General features: G+C 49.9%; 1 protein-coding gene across 1 annotated transcript in view; it reads right to left on the minus strand.

The window, feature by feature from the left end:
• Positions 1-18820, minus strand: part of BSN (bassoon presynaptic cytomatrix protein) — a 95350-nt gene that overhangs the window by 41585 nt on the left and 34945 nt on the right. The window contains exon 3 of the mRNA XM_057407670.1: positions 3241-4023. Coding sequence (XP_057263653.1) covers positions 3241-4023 — 783 coding nt within the window. The remainder of the gene's footprint in view (positions 1-3240; positions 4024-18820) is intronic.

Below are 18820 nucleotides of genomic sequence, written 5' to 3' on the forward strand. Positions count from 1 at the left end.
CTGCTTTCTGCATTTCATTCTTCATTTTCTTCTCCCCCATTTTATAACAATGATTGCCAGACAGCAATATTTCCCACCACCCCCCCCGCTGTTGAGAGTGGCCATGGGGTCTGACTGGCTGCCCCTCCTGATGTTGACCACGTGTCCAGCTAGTCGGGACCTGTCACATCCCACTGGTCACCCATCGGCAAGGCAAAACACAGACATGCAGCAGGACGTCTGCTTCCAGCAGTGTGCAACATCCTAACGCAGCCTCACCTCCACCAGCAGGCTCGTACATCTCATGGGGTCTCTTTAAGCAGGCGGCTCCTCCATACCTCCTTATCCCCTTCCCAAAGATGTGCTTTGGCCACATGCTCCCTCCAAGATTCACTTCAGCTGCTTGTGGGGACTATTCCTCAACAGCCACAATGAATTTGGAATGCAGCACATGCTAACTAGGATTAGTGGGTGTCAGGATGCTCTTCACCTTCAGCACTATGCCTGATGCCACCAGGGAGATGGGGTCACTAGGGAAGCAGAGCTGCCAGTGTGCCCTCTGGCTCCCATCATACTACTGGGGTCATTCAGCCCCCCAGTAAGTACCAGTTTCAGTTTGAGTGTTGCCTCCCACCGAGCTGTGACAACCTGCACTAATACAGGCAGAGCGGTCTCCCTTAGCACCAGTTCATTAGTGCCTCCCTGGCACTAGTCAGCAAAAACACTTGTCCTGTACAAGGACACAAACATTACCTAAAGATAATTTATTACCTTTAATAATTATCTAAATAATCACATACAAGCCTAAAGGCTTTTTCCCCCTCTCAAGATGGTTACATGATTTTGCAATGAAGTTCACATATGCAGCTCACAGATGAAGCTGTGACAAAGCCTCGACTGCTTGCAGTGACGATGCAACTCTATTTACAGAACACGCACCCTTTTAGACCTGTTTTACTGCAAGACTCCATCCTTCCCCCCAAAAAACAGGCCACCATGGCCCAATGCCCTCTCCCTCGCTGGGACTCCCACCATTTGAACCAGAGGTGAAGACTTTGCCCAGGCTCCAGTGGCACATACCAAGGGCGCTGCTTGTCTCACCCGCAGCTCGCACTCCTCCTGCACCTAACAGACCCAGGCCCAAATCTCCTCATTAGCTTCCACACAATTTGCAAGGGCAGATTAGGCAGAGTCCTAATTCATATAGCAATGAATGGATCAAGCGTCACTACTTCAAAGAGCGAGTTCTGGTATTTGTATGAATCTCGGGGCTTGGGACAAGCTCATGTGAGCTGCAGGCAAAAAGAGGATCAGAACACAGAGCAATTTTCTCAGAAGCTCAAGCAAACCTAAAGCCCAGCTGTGTTAACAGATCTCACAATGTCCGCCCTTCCTCAGAAAGTTTTTAAGAATATTCACAGCTCAAGTGTTGCTTTTCTTCCTCAACTCTTAAGAAAATAAATCCCCTAAACCAACACGTCCATTCCGAGCCAGACAGTGATGCTGTGTAAAGGGAAACAAAACCCAAGGCTGTGTAAAGGGAAACAAAACCCGTGGATATCAGAGTGATGAGCAGCAGCAAGGAACCCTAAGATGGACATACCTGCAAGGGTGAGTGCCACGGGTGCCTGAAGGCATTTGCTCAAGAGCTGAGAGAGCCAAGACAGAGCTCAGCCTTCCAAATCTAAAACTTAATCCCCATTGTTAGCTAGTGACCCTGGGGAGGGGTCACCTTCCTGTGGTACCTGCAGAGAGCACCATGATACTGGGCACAACCCAACCCCAAATTAATTCTTTAATTAATTAAACAGGCAGGTTCCAAGGGGAGCACATTAAAGCTATTTCACCAACTCATGAGCTTTCTGAAACCTGGAAACACATCATTGCTCAGGGGCACATCGACATGGGCTTCAACCCTACCCAAGGGACTAAACACCTGGATACCTTCTATTTCTCACCCAAGCCCTCAGGGTAGGAAGGAAGCAAGGGTAGGAGCAGCAAGCAGAGTGTTTCTGATGAAAACAGCATTATGTACAAGGGGTGGCCATCTGATGGGTTTGCATCTGCACACACAGAGTGGCTCTCCTCCACCATGAACGTGACCATGACCAGCAGCAGCTTCAGGAGGAGGAGAAAATTACCATGTGTAATTGAAACTGCAGGGAGGAGCTAGGGACAGAAAATGTAATTATCCACCATGGACTGGAGCCAAGACTAGCAATACTACTTCTGGTCATTTAAAGTTCCCATTAACTTTTCCATGTGCTGGTGATAACAGTTTGTGTCTTACTGGCTGTGAGATGCAGCACTTCCAGAAGAAAGCCCCAGGCCTCCTCTCACAAGCGTCTTGAACCACCTGTAGAGGAGGGGGTGAGGGTCTAGACTTTAACAGAAACCTTCTCCAAGGGTCTGGAAGATCTTCCTCCCTAGGTACCAAGGTGGAAGGGGTGAGAGGATGCTCCAGCTGAGCCCCAGTTGCACTACTCTCCAGGCACTGGTGGCCAGTTGGCTATGGTGCCTTTTTGGTCCTTGTGAAGATCATCTGGGTGGGCATCACGACAATTCAGAGACCTCGCTACTATGGTTGGTGAGACCGGGTGGACCCTGGACCACCTCAACCTCCCATCTCCTCTCCTTGCACTCCATCACAGCAGACTGCAAGACCCCCAGCCATTTCACATCTGAACAGCATTATGGACATCTCCACATGCATCCTCTGCTCAGCCCATTCCCTTGCACCCTGCACAGTGGAGCAGGGCAACAAACTCCAGTGGGCTATTGCGTGCCTGCAGCTGATCCAAAACCCTCTTGCTGAGGTTCTACCACTTCCCCCCCACACACCATTTTCCTTGCACACTCATCATCTGAGGATGCAGGAGCTGCAAAACATCCTTCACCAGCCTTGTCCCAACTGCAGCACCAGGAGGAGGATGTTTCTTGGTGACTTTGCCCCTTATATGACCTTTTTCTGTTTCCTCACCCTTGGACACTGCTTGGGGTGCCCCAAGCAACAACCACCCCTTGCTCTACTTGCATGAAACCAGCATGAAATCAGTGTACACATATGAAATCCATGTCTTTGTCAAGAGGTGGAGAACCATTTCCTCCAGCCTTAGGGTTTCCCCCAGGAAGGACTTAGCTTCAGCAGCTTCTTAAAGGCTTTAAACCTTTGAAGGAAAGCACACCACCTTTTCTCCATTTTAAGCAAGGAAAAAGCACCGTCCCCCCATCAGCACGCGCCCACCCTCACAGCCCCCTTACCTCCACCAGGTGAGGCGTGGGGTTGAAGCCACACATGTTGCAGACCTGCTGCCGACAGGTTGTGCACGTGTTGTAGTTGGGGGGCTCGCTGGAGCCCACGTTGATCTCTGCCTTGCACAGGGGGCACAAGACCTTCGCTTTCGGCACTTCCTTTGGCTTGACACCCTGCTCCGGCTTGCCCGGCTTCGCGGCCGCTGCGGCCCCGGCACGGCCCTGTGCCCCCGGCGCTTTGGGACCAGCTTCTTTGCTGGCATCGCTGAAGACGATTTTTGGAGGCACTTTGCCAGGAGATGGCTGGCTCGGAGGGGGGGCCTCTGGCTGGACAGACATTAGTGTGCTTGCCTGGGTCAGGAGGGACGCCCCGAAGCCAAAGAGCTTCCCTGTGAGCCCCTCCTGGGGCTGCTCTTGTGCTCCAGCCCCGGGGGTCGGGGCTGCAGGCTTTGCCCCCGCATCTCCTGTTGCCTTTCTCTGCTCGGAGGGGGAAGGCTTGGCTTGCTGATGCTGTGGGGAGGACCTGGCCGCCTCCTGAGGTTTTGGCTGGCCTTGGCCATGCGGGTCCCTCTGTGGTGTGGTGGGGTGAGGTTTGGGTGGCTCTGATGGCAGGGTGCGGGTGGCCGGTGGGGTCTTATCAGCAGCCGAGGGTGGTGGGTGCTTGGCCGGGGAGTGGGATGGGGATGGTGAAGGAGAGTGCAGCTGCTGCTGGCTCTTGGAGCGAGGAGCAGTGGTCATGTCCATCCCCAGCGCACGCTGCATCTGGCAGTTCAAGCACAACCATTCCTTCACCTGTGAGACAAGGAGAAGACACAGGCAGTGAGCAGGGGGCAAGCCCAGCACACCATGAGGTTCCCCCAGACAAGCCCTGTGTAGACATAAGAACAAGCAGCAACTCCTGAAAACCATTTTGGTACCATGTTCTCCCCAGAAAGTATCTCGCAGTCACGGTGAACAGACCCCATCTGTCACAGGTACCCATGGCACAACATGCCGGTGCAAGAGCAAGCTTTAATTAGCACTGGTTTGCTTCCAAAGCTTCTGCTGTAATGCTCCTGCTAGTGATGGGCTCTGCTCCTGGCCCCACCACCTCCCTAAAGCCCATTTGTTTTTCCTCCCACTTCATCAAATCCCAGCCTGGTTTGTGTTGGAAAGGACCTTAAAGCTCATCCAGTTCCAACCCCCTGCCATGGGCAGGGACACCTTCCACTAGAGCAGCTTGTTTCAAGCCCCTGTGTCCAACCTGGCCTTGAGCACTGCCAGGGATGGGGCAGCCACAGCTTCTCCAGGCACCACTTGGTGACCAGAGCAAATGTCTGGTCACTTGGCAACAATGACCAGAAAACAGGCAGGGCCCCTCAGACAGGAGCAGAGGGCTGGCAGGAGGTCCAGTGCAGGCGTACAGAGAGATGCTGCTATCACGCATGTGTACAACTGCAATGCTCCCCAGCACCGGCACGCTGCCTGCTGTTGCCAGGTACTTCCCAGAGGAAAACCCACCAAGAGATGCCTGATGCTTCCCCAAGGCCAGGAGAGATGGCTCTTCTGGTTGTGATATCCCACACAAAAACCTGGTGCTGCAGCCCTTAAGGGACAGCAGAGAGCAGGTTCCCCTCACACAGTGCATCTGTGCTGCTGGGCAGTACACGGTTAATTCCCACTCTCACCACAAAGAACTTTGGGATGCAAATGAAAACTATAATGCTCCCTGGCTAAGTGGTGATAAATGAAAGACTTCCCCCCCCTTGAGAGACATTCCCTGTCACACCCTAATGTCTGAATTAAATTAATTAAAGAGGCCATATGAAAGCTGTGAGCCTTCCCATACCAGCAGCCCCCAGGATGCTCAGCTCCTGTGCAAATATTAATATACAGCACAGTCAGCAGCACAACCAGGTCTGCCTGCAAGAAGGTTTCTCTGAGGCAAGCAACTAGGGTGGCAAAAATGACCAGAGTGCTCCCCAAAACCAGAGCAGCACACAGGACAAGTGCACCCAGAGTCTGGCATGGGCAGCTGCACACACAGCACCCAACAGCTTCCAGCCCCTGCGCTCTCCTGGGGCTGCACATCCCAGCATAAACTGCACGAGATGTGGATCTTCCTGCCTTTCAATTCAGGAGCCATCTCCTCATCCCAGAGTTATGGCTCACCCCCAAGGCTCAGCTTAATCCCCCCTGCAGAGACATTAACTGCCTCAACCACCTCGCTCAGCCCCATCTCTCCAGCTCTGCATGGCCTTTTGGGTGCTGCACAACTGATTCATAACCTGGCTACTGGGTTTTTTTCTCCCCCTGCTGCAATCACAGGCATGTTTTGACCGTTTTCTGCTCGTAGGAGCTGCCCACAGAGATGCAGTTGGGTCTTTTGGCAGGTCCTATGATGGGATTGGACAGCAAGTCCCCAGGATTAGAGGCAGATATGCCCTGAACCCTCTCAACCCCCCCCCAAGGGGGGCTCTCATAAAGCCAAGCCTTCAAATAATAAACTTTCAAAATAGAGGAAATTCAGCGCAACCAGGAAAGATGGATCAGAATCAAAGAAGAGTGCATGAGCAAATCTCCCCTGCCCACTCCCTGCCCAGCACTGGCTGGCTCATTGGCTTGCAGAGAGCTCTGCATTGCCTCTTCGTCTCCAGCAAAGCCTTACAAGCCTGGCTGCACATCAGCTCTGTGCTCTTTGCAGCCTGCACTGTGCTAGCAGAGCTCCCACGCCGCTATCCCCACCAGCCTCTGCTCGAGTATTTGCAGCCAGAGCTGTGTGCGAAGCAGCCTCAGTTTTCCCCCAGCAATCCCGCGCTACATCGCCGGCTCTCCGGGTTGTTCCAAACGAACCACATTATAGTTAGGTTCTGAAAATAGCATTTTAGTTTTTATCATTTCTCCTGGTCTTGCTGTCTCTCTTCTGACACACAGAATGCCTCGTGTTATTTTTGCTTTCACACCCCCTGGAATTTCTTCCCACTATTCTATTTCAGAACACCTCCCAGAATCCCATCAGCTTTGCCTGCCGTCCCCATCAGTTCCAATTAAGGGAGAACCAATCCTTTCTATTGAGGTTCTCTCTCCCTGCAAAGTTCCCAGTATCTGAGAAATGCAAATCTTCCCTCTCCACATAATCTCCTTACTCACACTTTAAGACCCTCCGGTGAGGAAAAAACTGGGGCAAGAGGAGATCTTCCCAAACCCACGATCGGGGCTGTTTGCATCTGGATTTTAAGGGACCATAACAAAAAGGTACATGAAAAAAAAGAGATGCTCCACGCTCCTGGGTTCGCCTTGTCTGTATTTATTGTAACCTGGCACAAGATTTAACTTATTTCTTGGAACGAGAAAAATACTTTGCTGCTCTCCTGCATAAACTTCCAAACAATCCAACAAAATAGAGGGAATTCAACTGATTGCCCTTGACTGTCTGCCAGCTTTAGCAAGAAGCAAGTGCTGCTGGTGGACACCAAACAGCTCCAGCTCTGTTGGTTCACCCTCTCTCCATGCCCCTGCTTTGCCCCTGGGCAAGGCCTGTGCAGAAGAGCTGCTCCCTAGGTACCAGGAGGTACCATGTCCAGGTCCACAGGCCACAGTATGGCTCATGGACAAGCCCACAAGGATCTTCCTGAGTTCAGGGCTGGGGAACAACATGATCACTGGAGCTTTCTCCCTTACCGCAATAAACCCAGTTTACGTGATCAAGTCAGAAAAAAGCCAGGGGGCTTTCAGATGGGATGGGAACCATCAAATCTCTCTCAGTGACCTGGTGAGCAACTGCTGAAGAACGCCTGTCCTGAGGAGCAGGAGGAAGCTGCAGGGATGCAGTGGGGCAGCTCTCTCTCAGAGCGAGCGTTTGAGATGTAAATTTAGTTGGGATTATCACAAATTGCCTGACCAGCCTCTGCTGATGCAACTGATGACACAATGTGTGGATTACACAGATCAAAGAGGACTTAAAGGATCCCGGAGGGAAAACAGTAAAGAGGAAGGGCCAAGTCATCTTGCCAAAGATCCTTCCCCCAAGAAAGAGAAAGGAGGATGGAAAAGCCTGGGTGTAAAACTTTACTAATCCAACCCCTGAAATTTTTCACTTGGTGGAGAACTGAGCAAATATGACAAAGAAATAGATTAAACTATTTATTTGGCTGGCATTGTTGTCCTCTTCTTCCCTGCAGACTCATCATGCAGTGGGAAGATGCTCAGGAAACAGTAGAGAAGCAGAGGCCAAGAATATGGAAAGAATAATGTACCCGACTATTACTTTATCTCTGCTAACAGTCAGGGTAACCAACAGAATGAAACATCTATCAGTGAGAAGCGAAAAAGACCAACATTACTGAAAACTAGAGTTCCAGCTCACCTGGTGAGAATGCTGAAGACACCATTATACTCTAAAATCAGGGAGGTAAAACTGTGCTCTGTTGAAAAGTCTGAAGCTGGCATGCTATCCTCCTCCACCCCAGGAAATGGGACTGGGGGAAATACTGAAAAACACAAAGAAAATGGGGACACAGATGATAGTTCTGAATGCATGCTGATGCCTCAATGAAGGGCTCAAAGTGAAGGTGTCTGCTCTGCAAAACAGAGCACCATTAGAAATAGAGAATCAGCAAATATCAGAGCTCAGCACATGAAAAGCTGTGAAGTGCTTAAACCATGTGAAAATAAAGGAACTTCAGGAAAAAGTCTCTTGGGGAGCAGGAGGAAGGACTGATCAAGGGCATGAGGGACAAAGGCCATCCTAGAAAGGACAAGGGTCCATCACTGGGTAGAGGTGGCAAAGCTGTTAATAAGACAGATCTGGCAGATGTGCTGTAATTACTGTCATTGAGCACTGGGGAAGAAGCAGGATAACACTCATTACAAGGATGAAGCATTTCCAACTTATTAGCAATCGAGAAGAACATTGAACAACATCTACCAGCACCAGAAGAGATTTAAATTTGGCAGATCTGAATAATTTTGCATCCAAGAGATCCAAGACAGCGAAGTAAACTGCTGCGTGCTGATGTTTGGATTTAAGAGGAAATCTTACAAGACCGGAAGAGTCTCCTTGAATATCCAAGAAGGCAAAGGCATGGCCTGAAGGGGACAGTTAGCCAGACATCTGTCCAAGACAGAAAGACACTGCTGGATTCATGCAGCAGAGAACTGAAGGGCACGTGTACATGCCAGTCAATGTGTTTTTAGGCAAAATAGGTCACAGCAAGCAAGTCTGAATTTATTCTCTGCATGTTTGATATTAGTAATGCACAGAAGCAATATCCTTGGTGCCCAAAGGTGCTTTGACCACGTATGAAATCCTGACCAACAAAAAAAAGCACTATAAAATACTAATAGTGAGTATGTTCAATGGATTTTCAGACCAGTTAGCTGGCTGATCTGGGAGACAACAAGGATTCAGCACTGCTCACGTATCTCTCTACTGAGGTCTTCATCTGACTATGGCTAACACCACTCACACAGCAGATTTGGGGTAAAATGATGAATATCAACGAAGACAAGTCTCTGCTGCCTGGTAAACATGCACTTGCTCTGTGTGGGAAGCCAAGAGCTGGAGTAGTAGGGAGGAGGTGGCTCTGCCTCCTCTTCCAGCATCAAGGGACTCCTTCCAGACCCCTCAGCTCTTCCACACCGACATTTTAAGGAGGTTTAGTAAAAAACTGTGGGAGATAGAGACCGGATCTGCAAGAGTGATTCTATGGATGCAGAAAATGTCTGAAATGAGAGAATTAAAGAGGTTGATCTTTTTCGTTTATCAAAGAGAAGATTAAGAAGCGACTTGATTACGATATAGCAGCACATTCAGTGGAAACAATATCAGGTACTAAAAGGTTCTTAATTAGGCAGAAAAAGGCATAAGAAGAACTAATGACTGGAAGTAGAAGCCAAATATATTAAGCATCACTTTTAACAGCAGATGTTTCTAACCATTAAAGCAAATTATACGCATGCTGTTGGGCTCAGCAGAAGACTGAGGGAGGTGAAGCCTGCAGGCCTTTCATCTATAGGGTGTTTTATACCCATACTGATCTCAAGAGCTTTGAAAGTTTGAACCACCTCATCTTTACTGACACCCAATACCTGACCCAGCCCTGCATGCAGCCCAGTGCAACCACGACCATCAGCCTGCCCCTTCCCACCACAGACCCCTGCAACATCCCAGAATATTCCTCTAAAGCCTTTCCCAAATCCTGTTATTCCCCAGCTCATGGGCAGGTCTGCAACCTGCAGCATCTGCAGGGTCACCACTGCCAGATGTGCCTCCCCCTCTCAGTGCCATCCTGCAGCTGTGAGTAAGGACCATTTGCTAATCCCATTAGGAGTGAAAATGTTTCCAATCAGCATTTCCCTAAAAAGCCAGATGTAGCAGGAGCATTCACAGCACATGCTGGCTGTACCTGGGGCAGATTTACAGACCAGTAAGAATTATAGATGGGCACGTGCATGGTGGGTCAGATCCTGGTGCTCTGCAGAGGGATGCAGTAGAGGAGAGCAAGGTTTTGCAGAGGTACACGTAGAGGACCAAAAAGCATCCCTGTGTGCTGCAGCTTAAGGATCCCTCTAGAAAACCCCCAAGAAAAGCACCCAGTTCAAAATCACCTGAAACAAGAGAGACAGCTTGAGTTTATAATGCTTCTAAAGCTATTCTGACACCACCTATTTCAGGAAACAATATGGAAACAGCCCATCCCCTGGATTTGTTACCAGGAGATGCAAGGGAATGCTGGTGATGTACAGGTTGTTTTGTTCTCCTGCGGTAAGACAATACAGCTCTAAAAGTATCTCAAGTATAAAGTTCAGCCTTTGCAAAAGGCAGGGGAAGCTTTAAAATGAGCTGTAAGCAGAAAGACTTCTTAACTGAACATCCAGGATCTCTTCAAGCCAAAATTTAGGATTATAATGAAGGGCAATTCTGCCTTTGCTGAGGGTTGGTTATTTTGGACCATTTGGAGGTCACCCAGGATGTGCAATCCTACTACATAAAAATAATAAAACCAAAAAAAGCAGCATTAGATGGCCACATTTAAGACTTTGGAGACTTGAGACTAAATGGTTTCTCACCAGCTCTACCCATTTACAAAACCTTACTGCAGCCAAAGCCATTTGACCAGGCTAGCTATATGACCCTGTATTATCAAAGGAGGCCTGTATCATTCAGCACTACAGGAGCAGAGCCCATCTGACTTGTTACAAATGATTATTTCAGGCTGTGAAGACCAGCTCCCAAGTCATCTTGAGTCAAGTGTGGTCAATCCCACCAAAGGTTGGCCACTTTGACCAGGATGAAGCAAAGGAGCTTTGTTCAGCAGAAGATACAACTCATCCTCCTCCTCTGGTGTGAGGGAACAGGGTACAGAACTAGGTGAAAAACAGGAAGCCAAATTCATGGGAAATCAGAGGAGAAAAGGAGCATGGGATTTCTCCAAGTTGCCCTAAATGTGTATTTAATATCCTACAAAACTGGAAAACCTGGAATAAAAACCCAACACGTTTGGGAAGAGGAAGGCAGCAAGCCTTTGGCAGGAGCTCTTTGACTCTGAGAGCCCCAGAGCCACCACTCATGGAGCCAAAACCCAGCAGATCCACCCCGAGGCCACAGTCACAGCTCCCTCCTCTTCCTTTCACAGGCACCAGAACAGCCAGACCTAGAAGAGTATAAGAATAACCCAAGCTGGAATTGGTAATGAAGGTACTGTGTTAATCAATCAGGCTAACGGAGAGGCTCAATGCCAAGACCACTGACTGGATGAAGAAGGGTTTCATTAATGGGTGCTACTGGTTTATCCTGGAGGAGCACTGCACCAGCCTGGCCTCTCCCTAGAGCTGCAAAAGCTGCCAGTAGTCTGCCTAAGGGTATCCTCATGTGCATCCAATTCATCAGCTCTGCCCGAGATGAAGAACCGTCATCTCCCAAAATCAGCCAGTCAGCAAAACGTCCCTTCCCCTCCATGACTCCCGGATCCACTCCAGGGGAGCTCTCCAGGAGCACGTCTTGCCTTTTACATTGTCATGCTGAAACCTGTCAAAGCCACGTACCCTGCAACTAAAGCAACATCCTGGTCCAAGGGAAGAGGCCGTGCGAGAAGGCAGCCCTTGGCTAGAGAACAGAGGCCACAGCAAGCTGCGGCAGGATGCTGCTGGGAAGGCAGGAGGTGGGGATTGCTGTAGGAGAGCAGGGAAAGCTCAGCAAAACCTGGCAGAGCTGCTGATGCATGGAAGACTCTAAAGGGAGCGCATGGAGAAGGCTTCCCACACCATCTCAGACTGGCTGGTGGAACGTACGACAAATACAAATCTATGTCTTATTCGGAAGGCTGGAGGATTGTTTTTTACAGAAGAACTATTGCTGATTTCTCCTACAGCAGCGCAGGGACAGCTTGCCATGAAGCTCACGTGCTGAGGGTAGGAAAACCAGCTCCTGTTGGGATCAGTGTGCAGCCTGCGAGCGGATGAAATGAGAAGCCTGCAAAGCATCCCGTGGGAGGCTGAAGTGTGGTGTGATGTAGGGGGAGCGGATAAGGTCAGGAGATGAAGTCTCCTAAGGCACCTCTGGAGGACCGCGAACGGTCCAGGGTGCAGGAATTGTCATGTATCTGTGGCCAGGCTGCACGTCAAGACATCACCAAAATTCACGCCTGCATCCAGGTGGAGAGGAGGCGGATGCAAACACACAGGCAGCGTGGGCTGAGGCTTCCTGGTCCAAATCTAAAGCACAGTTTGAGGAGAACCCAGGCCTCCAGAGGAACTGTGCAATTAGGAGTGCTCTGGCACTTAAGTGACAGGGGGATTGGTCACTGAGGCATGTCTGAAAAAGGCCACCTTATGCTCATCTTTATCCTCAAACATCTCAATACAAATAAAACCCAGTCCTTAGCACTCCTGCCCAGAAGGGGAAGCCACTGAAGCAGTCAGCAATCATCCTGCTGGCACTTGCCAGAAAATAATCAACTTGCTCGCTTGCTGGCGAGCGAGAGGAACCAACCCCCAAACTCATCTCCTGCACTGTAAATAACAGATGGGAAACCACGTTTGTCCTGAGAACCGAGCTGCGGAATCAGACAGTGCCATTTCATCCTATTAGTCACTCCTTAACCAGCTTCCTTTTCTCTAGTTAGCACTCCCAAGAGAAGGCTGCTAGAGCAAGTCTTCTCCTCTCCCCAGAGGGCCTCAGGAGGCATTAACCCACACAAGGCTCTGCAGACCCTCAACCTCCAGCTCCTGTGCCTTGCTGTTTGGATGATCCTTGCCCACCCCACGCAGAGATGAAGCAAACATTCAAAGAATATAACTGAGCAGCTTTGCAACTAACCTTGCTGTGCCATCACGGTGCTCCCCCAGCAGCATCCCCATGGCTAAGGCGGCGATCGAGCTGCTAGCTCCTCGGTAACCACAACCATCCCCTTCTTCACTCCTCGCCCTTGCTGGTGGAGAGAAGCAGATGGGCAGGAGGAAACCTTCACCCAGCGCTGCTCCTCTGCTCCCTGGGAGCACGGGTGCCCCCTCCAAAGCAAGGCACTGCCTAGCGAAGCAGTGCCACTGCCCGAGGCGAAGGGACAAGTCCTTCCAGTTCATTAGGGAATGTTTCTTGTGCAATTTGCTGCCTCACTAGCTCCTGTTTAGACAGCCTTTGTTCCTTGTCCGCAGGAGAGCATGAAAGGTTTGGACGTCTGTGCGTGCTCAGAGGATGCTGTCTCCTGGGCCTGGTCAGGGAGGATGGCAAAGAGCTCACCCCAGGTTTTAACCTCTCGAGCTCTGCACGCTGATGTGCTCTAAGTGCAGCCCCAGGTCCGCTCCCGCTCTGTTATGCAGGACTTCCACACGAGCCCTTCTCGGCCAAGGAAAGCCTAATGGCTTGCTTTGCCTTCTGCTGCTGCTGAAGGACAGACATCCAGAGTAACAGGAGCCTCCGGTCCTGCTCACTCATTGTCTTCTGCAGCACTAAAATAGCAGCCTGGGAGGGAGGAGAGGAGCTCAAAACTTTCCACTCAGTGGTACCTCCTGCCCAAAGCAGAGAAATGCATGAGGCCACGGGGTTTCTCTGGCTGCAGCGTGGTACACCACGTACAGAGGTGATGCAGAGCATATGCTGCTCTCAGTAAATAGACTTAGAACAGTCTATTTAATAAACTTGCCCAGTTTCCTATTGGCAACACAGAATTCATTTACTGCACGGCTTCAATTTATTCAGTTATGAGTGGTCCCTGCTGCAGCCTTGTCTGAAAGTTTCTGGCTCCTTTGGGAAGCTTCCTGGGCAATTACAGCAATAGGAGATAATGGCTGTAGTTCAGGGACTAAACTAAACATGCTGGAATATTTGAAGGTGCTTTTACACTCCAAACACTGCATTACCTTGACAGCATCAATATCTCAGTATGGTACAGCAGCAGTCAGGGTGGAGAGGATCGTGATCCTCTGACTCAGTAGCAAGTGTCTGGGACAGAAGCTCTTGAACAGTAAAGACAACCCCAGTTCCTGCGTAAATAGCCCAAAGTACTTTCAGAGACAGTCACAGACCTGGTGTTATGGCCTCACATTTTCTCCAGACAGAAGGAGCCAAGTTAGGTCTCATTTATCCTGGGCCAATAAGCATTTATGAGTGGAGCCGCTGGAATGAACAACTTCTGCAAATGAACGTATCAGAGTGGATCGATGCATCAAAGCAGAATGTATTTTCTGCCTTTTTTATTATTCTGGATTAAATATGTAATAAATGCTCTTGCAGAATGTGAGGCCTGAAGATAGACAAGCCATTGCACAATCTTTTTACATACCTAAACAGACTTAATTGCTCAATTATTCCAGATAAACACGATAAGTTCCCTGCCATGAATAATTTATAATCCAGCTAGCCACACAATCTATGAAACACAAATCTATGGCTGAGGCAAAGGGAAAGCAAGCAGATGCCATGATCCCAAGACACCCCTCTTGTTACCAAAGGGGCAGCAGCACAGTCTGCCTGGAGCAGGTCTAAACATCGCTGGAATCACTCCAACAGCCCATACCTTCACTTGGGTTATTGTGCGACTCAGAGGTTGTAAATAGTGAACAAATTGAATAGGCACAAAGTTCGGATGTGCACCTGGGAGGAGGCAGGCACAGCACATACCCTCTTCTGTTCCTGGTCCAGACACTGCTGGGTGTCCCCCAAGCCCCTCCTCAGGAGCTGGCTTACCAGTTTATCCAGGGATTTCATTAGATGGTCGTGACTGAGCTTAAAGAGCTGCAGTGAAGCACAGCAAGATGCAGTGCACTGGAGGATGGAGGCCTGCCGGGGCCATCACAAGGGACAGCAATCAGAAAGAACGCAATGGAGGAGGCAGGGGAAGGAGAACGCCTGGGGGGATGAAAGGACTTGCCATGCTCAAATACAAGAGACCTGAGAGGGAGACCTGGAAGGTCTCCAGAAAGAGGGTTAATCCTAAACCCATGACAGAGCCCCTTCCCACAGCAGAGGGGTAACGAACCACAGCGCCAAGCACTGCTTGGGAAAACCATTGTACCAACCACACATCCACCAGTGAGAGGGGCAGGCACCACCTCTGGGCTCCAGTGACGCCAGATGAATGCAAGAAGCTTCCCTATAAGGCTTGAGGTCCTATCATAAGCCTTGAGCATCTTTATGATTCTCTGATAAGCAGAAGAGAGGTGCTGGGTGGGTTTCCTCCAGCCTGGGCACCCAGCATTGCCCTTCCCTGCCCCATTCCCAGCTCTTTCCAACAGATGCTCCCACATCTGAGTTCTGTTTATGCTGCTGCTTCATTCCAACCAACCCATATTAAAGGCCTCAGGATTTCACCCCGATGTCTTGCAGCAGCAAGAAGATAGGGCTGCAATGGCCTCCAAAAGGCTCTGGTTCTATCTTTTGCCCGAGGCAGGATCAAACAAGCCTGCATTGCTGCCGACAGACGTTTGTCTAATTTGGGCTTTAAAACTCCCCATCACTTGTGGACTTACTGGTTGGGCAGCGAAAGGGGGAATAAAGGAGCTTTGGCTTAACCATCCTCACTGCTAGAAAACATTCCCAAAATACTAACCTAAATCTTCCTTGCAGTCTCAGTCCATTAGTTGCCATCCTACAGACCACAAACACTGAACAGCAGCTCTTTTATCCAGTAAAACCAGCCTGTGATCAGCTACCCTGCAGAAGGCCTCCATCCAGGGGAGCATGTCTTGGCACCAAGACCACAATGCGCTAAATGTCTCCTAGAAGTGACTGGCCACCAACTTTGTGCTGCAGATCTCTGGTCTTGATCTCCCTGGGGCTCCACGGCACCTCCATGGCACCTCCATGGCCTTCAGACCCAATTAACGGTTTTCTGCATTTCCAGGTCCAGTTTCTGTGCATTTTTTAGGAGCTGCTCAGGCAGTTTTGAAGGACCATGTGCTATGGAAGGAGCTCAGCTCTGCACAGTCCCATCTATGGAGCCTACAGATCACCTGCCCCTAGACCCACCGCCTCTCTCACCTTCTTTTGGAGACACCCACTTGAGTGGCTTGCAAGTATGGCCATAAACACCAGAAACAGCTTGTCCAGCCACCAACCACCTATGTTAATAAATTAGAATAGGTTTTCTGCGTTGGAATTCCTATCCCCATCCAAATGCACCTGGACCCAGCTCATAAGTCATCATCCTCTACTAAGCAAAATACACCAATTCTAACACAAAACTCTGCAAACAATTAGAATGTGAACAGACACCCATAAAGCCACATTAATTGGGTTTTTATAGCCACTATATACCCTCTAAGGAGGGGATACTTAACTGGAAGCCAGTTTACAATGGCTATCACCCTGCGTTCAAAAACAAATGCTAGTTGCAAAGCAAGATTAAAATTGGTCCTTCAAATAATGGTATTTTGCTTGCTGACCTACAGTCATTGTTGCCATTGAGATCTGAGCTGCTCTTAATCAGAAGGAATCCTGATGTTCAGAAGGATGCACCTTCTATCATCACCCAGGCCAAAATATGAAGTTACACAATTAGGGACACTCTCTGCTGCCCTCCTGATGAGGGGCTCAAAGGATCCCCATAGAGTCATCAGCCCAACTTAAACCCTGGGAAGCTTACCATGAAAGCTAGTTGGTTCTGCTCAAATGAGGGGCCAAATCCTCGATGGCAAAACTAGAAACCATTACAAGTTCAAATAGCAATGGCTCAGTTAAAGGAAATACCACAGAAGGAAAACTTTCCTCCACCTTTTGTGGCTGCTCAGCTTTTCTTTGAGAGCTGCAAATGGCAGCAGCAGCTTTTGGCTGACACAAAAAAAACCCAACCAACCAACAACACCCCCTCCCAAACCCACCATGCAAGCATTCCCTCCCAAACACCCTTTTTGTGCATACACACCACCATCAACTGCTATTTCAATGCTGCCCTTAGCTCCTTATTGCCTACATGCCAATATGCACCCCACGTACCATGGGGTCCATCTCCCTTCCTGAGACTGTGCTCCCACCACTGAGCTACAGCAGCATTTCTGGCACTGGTGGCTGCAAAGAGAAGATGGAAGGAGAGATAGAGAGGCATCGGACACAGTGGTGCACGCAACCCAAGCAATAATTACGAGAGGAATAAATCAGGTTGCTTGTTTGAGCAAAGTGTTTAAGAGCTCCTCAGCAAGGGCATCCGTCCACGCCATCAGAGCCGACAGCTCGGTGTGCAGCAATGGACCGTGGTTTAATGAAATCTCAAATTAATTTGTCAGGCAAAGAGAAAAAAAGCAAACCCGAAACCAACCTTCTCTCACTTGTAAATTGTGCCTTTTTGATTAAAGTATCACAGCTGTGACAGCCACCTCCGGGAAGCCATCCTATGCCTCTGGCAGGATGCTTCTGGAAAGGGGCACACTTTCTACTAAAGCATTTCTTACTCAAGCCCTAGAGCTCAACACATCACCTGTAGGTGCTGAATGTGCGAAGCACCTCCACGCAAGGTCCCATCCACCAGTGCTGCAGCCAAGGAGCACACTGGACTGGGTGACAGGCAATGAAGTGCACTGGGAATGGCATCACTCCATGTCCATCCATAGAGTCATAGAGCCATAGAATAGTTAGGGTTGGAAAGGACCTTTAGATCATCCAATTCCAACCCCCCTGCCATGGGCAGGGACACCTCACACTAAACCATATCACCCAAGGCCTCGTCCAACCTGGCCTTGAACACTGCCAGGGATGGAGCATTCACAACCTCCCTGGGCAACTCATTCCAGTGCCTCACCACCCTCACAGGAAAGAATTTCCTCCTTATACCCAACCTAAACTTCCCCCGTTTAAGTTTTAACCCGTTACCCCTTGTCCTGTCACTACAGTCCCTAATGAAGAGTCCCTCCCCAGCATCCCTATAGGCCCCCTTCAGGTACTGGAAGGCTGCTATGAGGTCTCCACGCAGCCTTCTCTTCTCCAGGCTGAACAGCCCCAACTTTCTCAGCCTCTCTTCATACAGGAGGTGCTCCAGTCCCTGATCATCCTCGTGGCCTCCTCTGGACTTGTTCCAACAGTTCCATGTCCTTTTTATGTTGAGGACACCAGAACTGCACACAATGCTCCAGGAGACGTTTCACAAGAGCAGAGTAGAGGGGCAGGATCACCTCCTTCGACCTGCTGGTCACAGGAAAGAAACTACAGAGGAGCAAACTGAGCAGTTCAAGCTGATTTCACCCCCACTTTGATTTGCTTCAATGCTAATTAGAAACCACTTTTGGAGAGAAACAGTAAATCTTGTCACCGTGCCCCAGCTGCAAACCCAGTGCAATTACCACAGGACTGACTCGGATCCACAGGGCATTTTTTGCAGGCAAGGTAGCAGGAGCAGTTTCTGCTCCCTCCAGTTTTGGGTGTTCAGCTGGAGAGGTCTCACCTCTGATTTTCAAGTGGTGTGCACCAAAGCCTCCAGCTGAATGGTGAGAGCGGTGCTGACTGCGAGCAATCACACCCGAACTGCCTTAAATCGGGCAAGTAAGGACTGGGTTGGCCAGAAGGGGGAAGCAGCAGGATCCATGCACCCAGGGGGTGCATTTTACATCCCAACAAATACCACCTTCCCATACGCTTTTATCTGCCTACAGCCTTGTCTGCTGGTGTTAATCCCTGTGCCTGGCAAGGCTGGCTCCTGGCACTCTGCAGAGAAAGACAAGGAGGAGAAGCAGGCATCGGGATGCAAAATGCCACACTGTGCATGGTCAACATCACCTTGGGGATGCTGCTCATCAGTGCACAGGAACCCACATGCCCAGGGAGAGGGTCCTGCTGTGCTGAGACCTCTACTTCCCGGTGGGATGCAGGCTGGGTGGCACGGGACTAGTGCCTGCAGGAGGAGGACATGGGAAGAGGAATCAGCTGGAGAAGAAGGGAGACTTGGGACAACAGCTTGAGCTGGCCAAAACCATCAGGAAGGGCAAGGAAGCCTTCACTTTTTACAGACAGGAACCTATCGCCCAATGTTGGCTCCTGGTTGGGGTGGCATGGCTTTGAGATCACTTGATGCAGTGGTGCTGGAGCTGTTCAGAGCCCTCCCAATGACACGCCCTTCAAAACTGTCAGATCATGGCACTTTTCTGGGCAGACCTGTAAAAACTGCACGCCCAGGAGCTGCATAAA

Source organism: Pezoporus wallicus, unplaced genomic scaffold (assembly GCF_028554395.1).
Source record: "Pezoporus wallicus isolate ANWC-B61680 ecotype Strahan unplaced genomic scaffold, APGP_CSIRO_Pwel_v1 contig_3568, whole genome shotgun sequence".
Lineage (NCBI taxonomy): Eukaryota > Metazoa > Chordata > Aves > Psittaciformes > Psittacidae > Pezoporus > Pezoporus wallicus.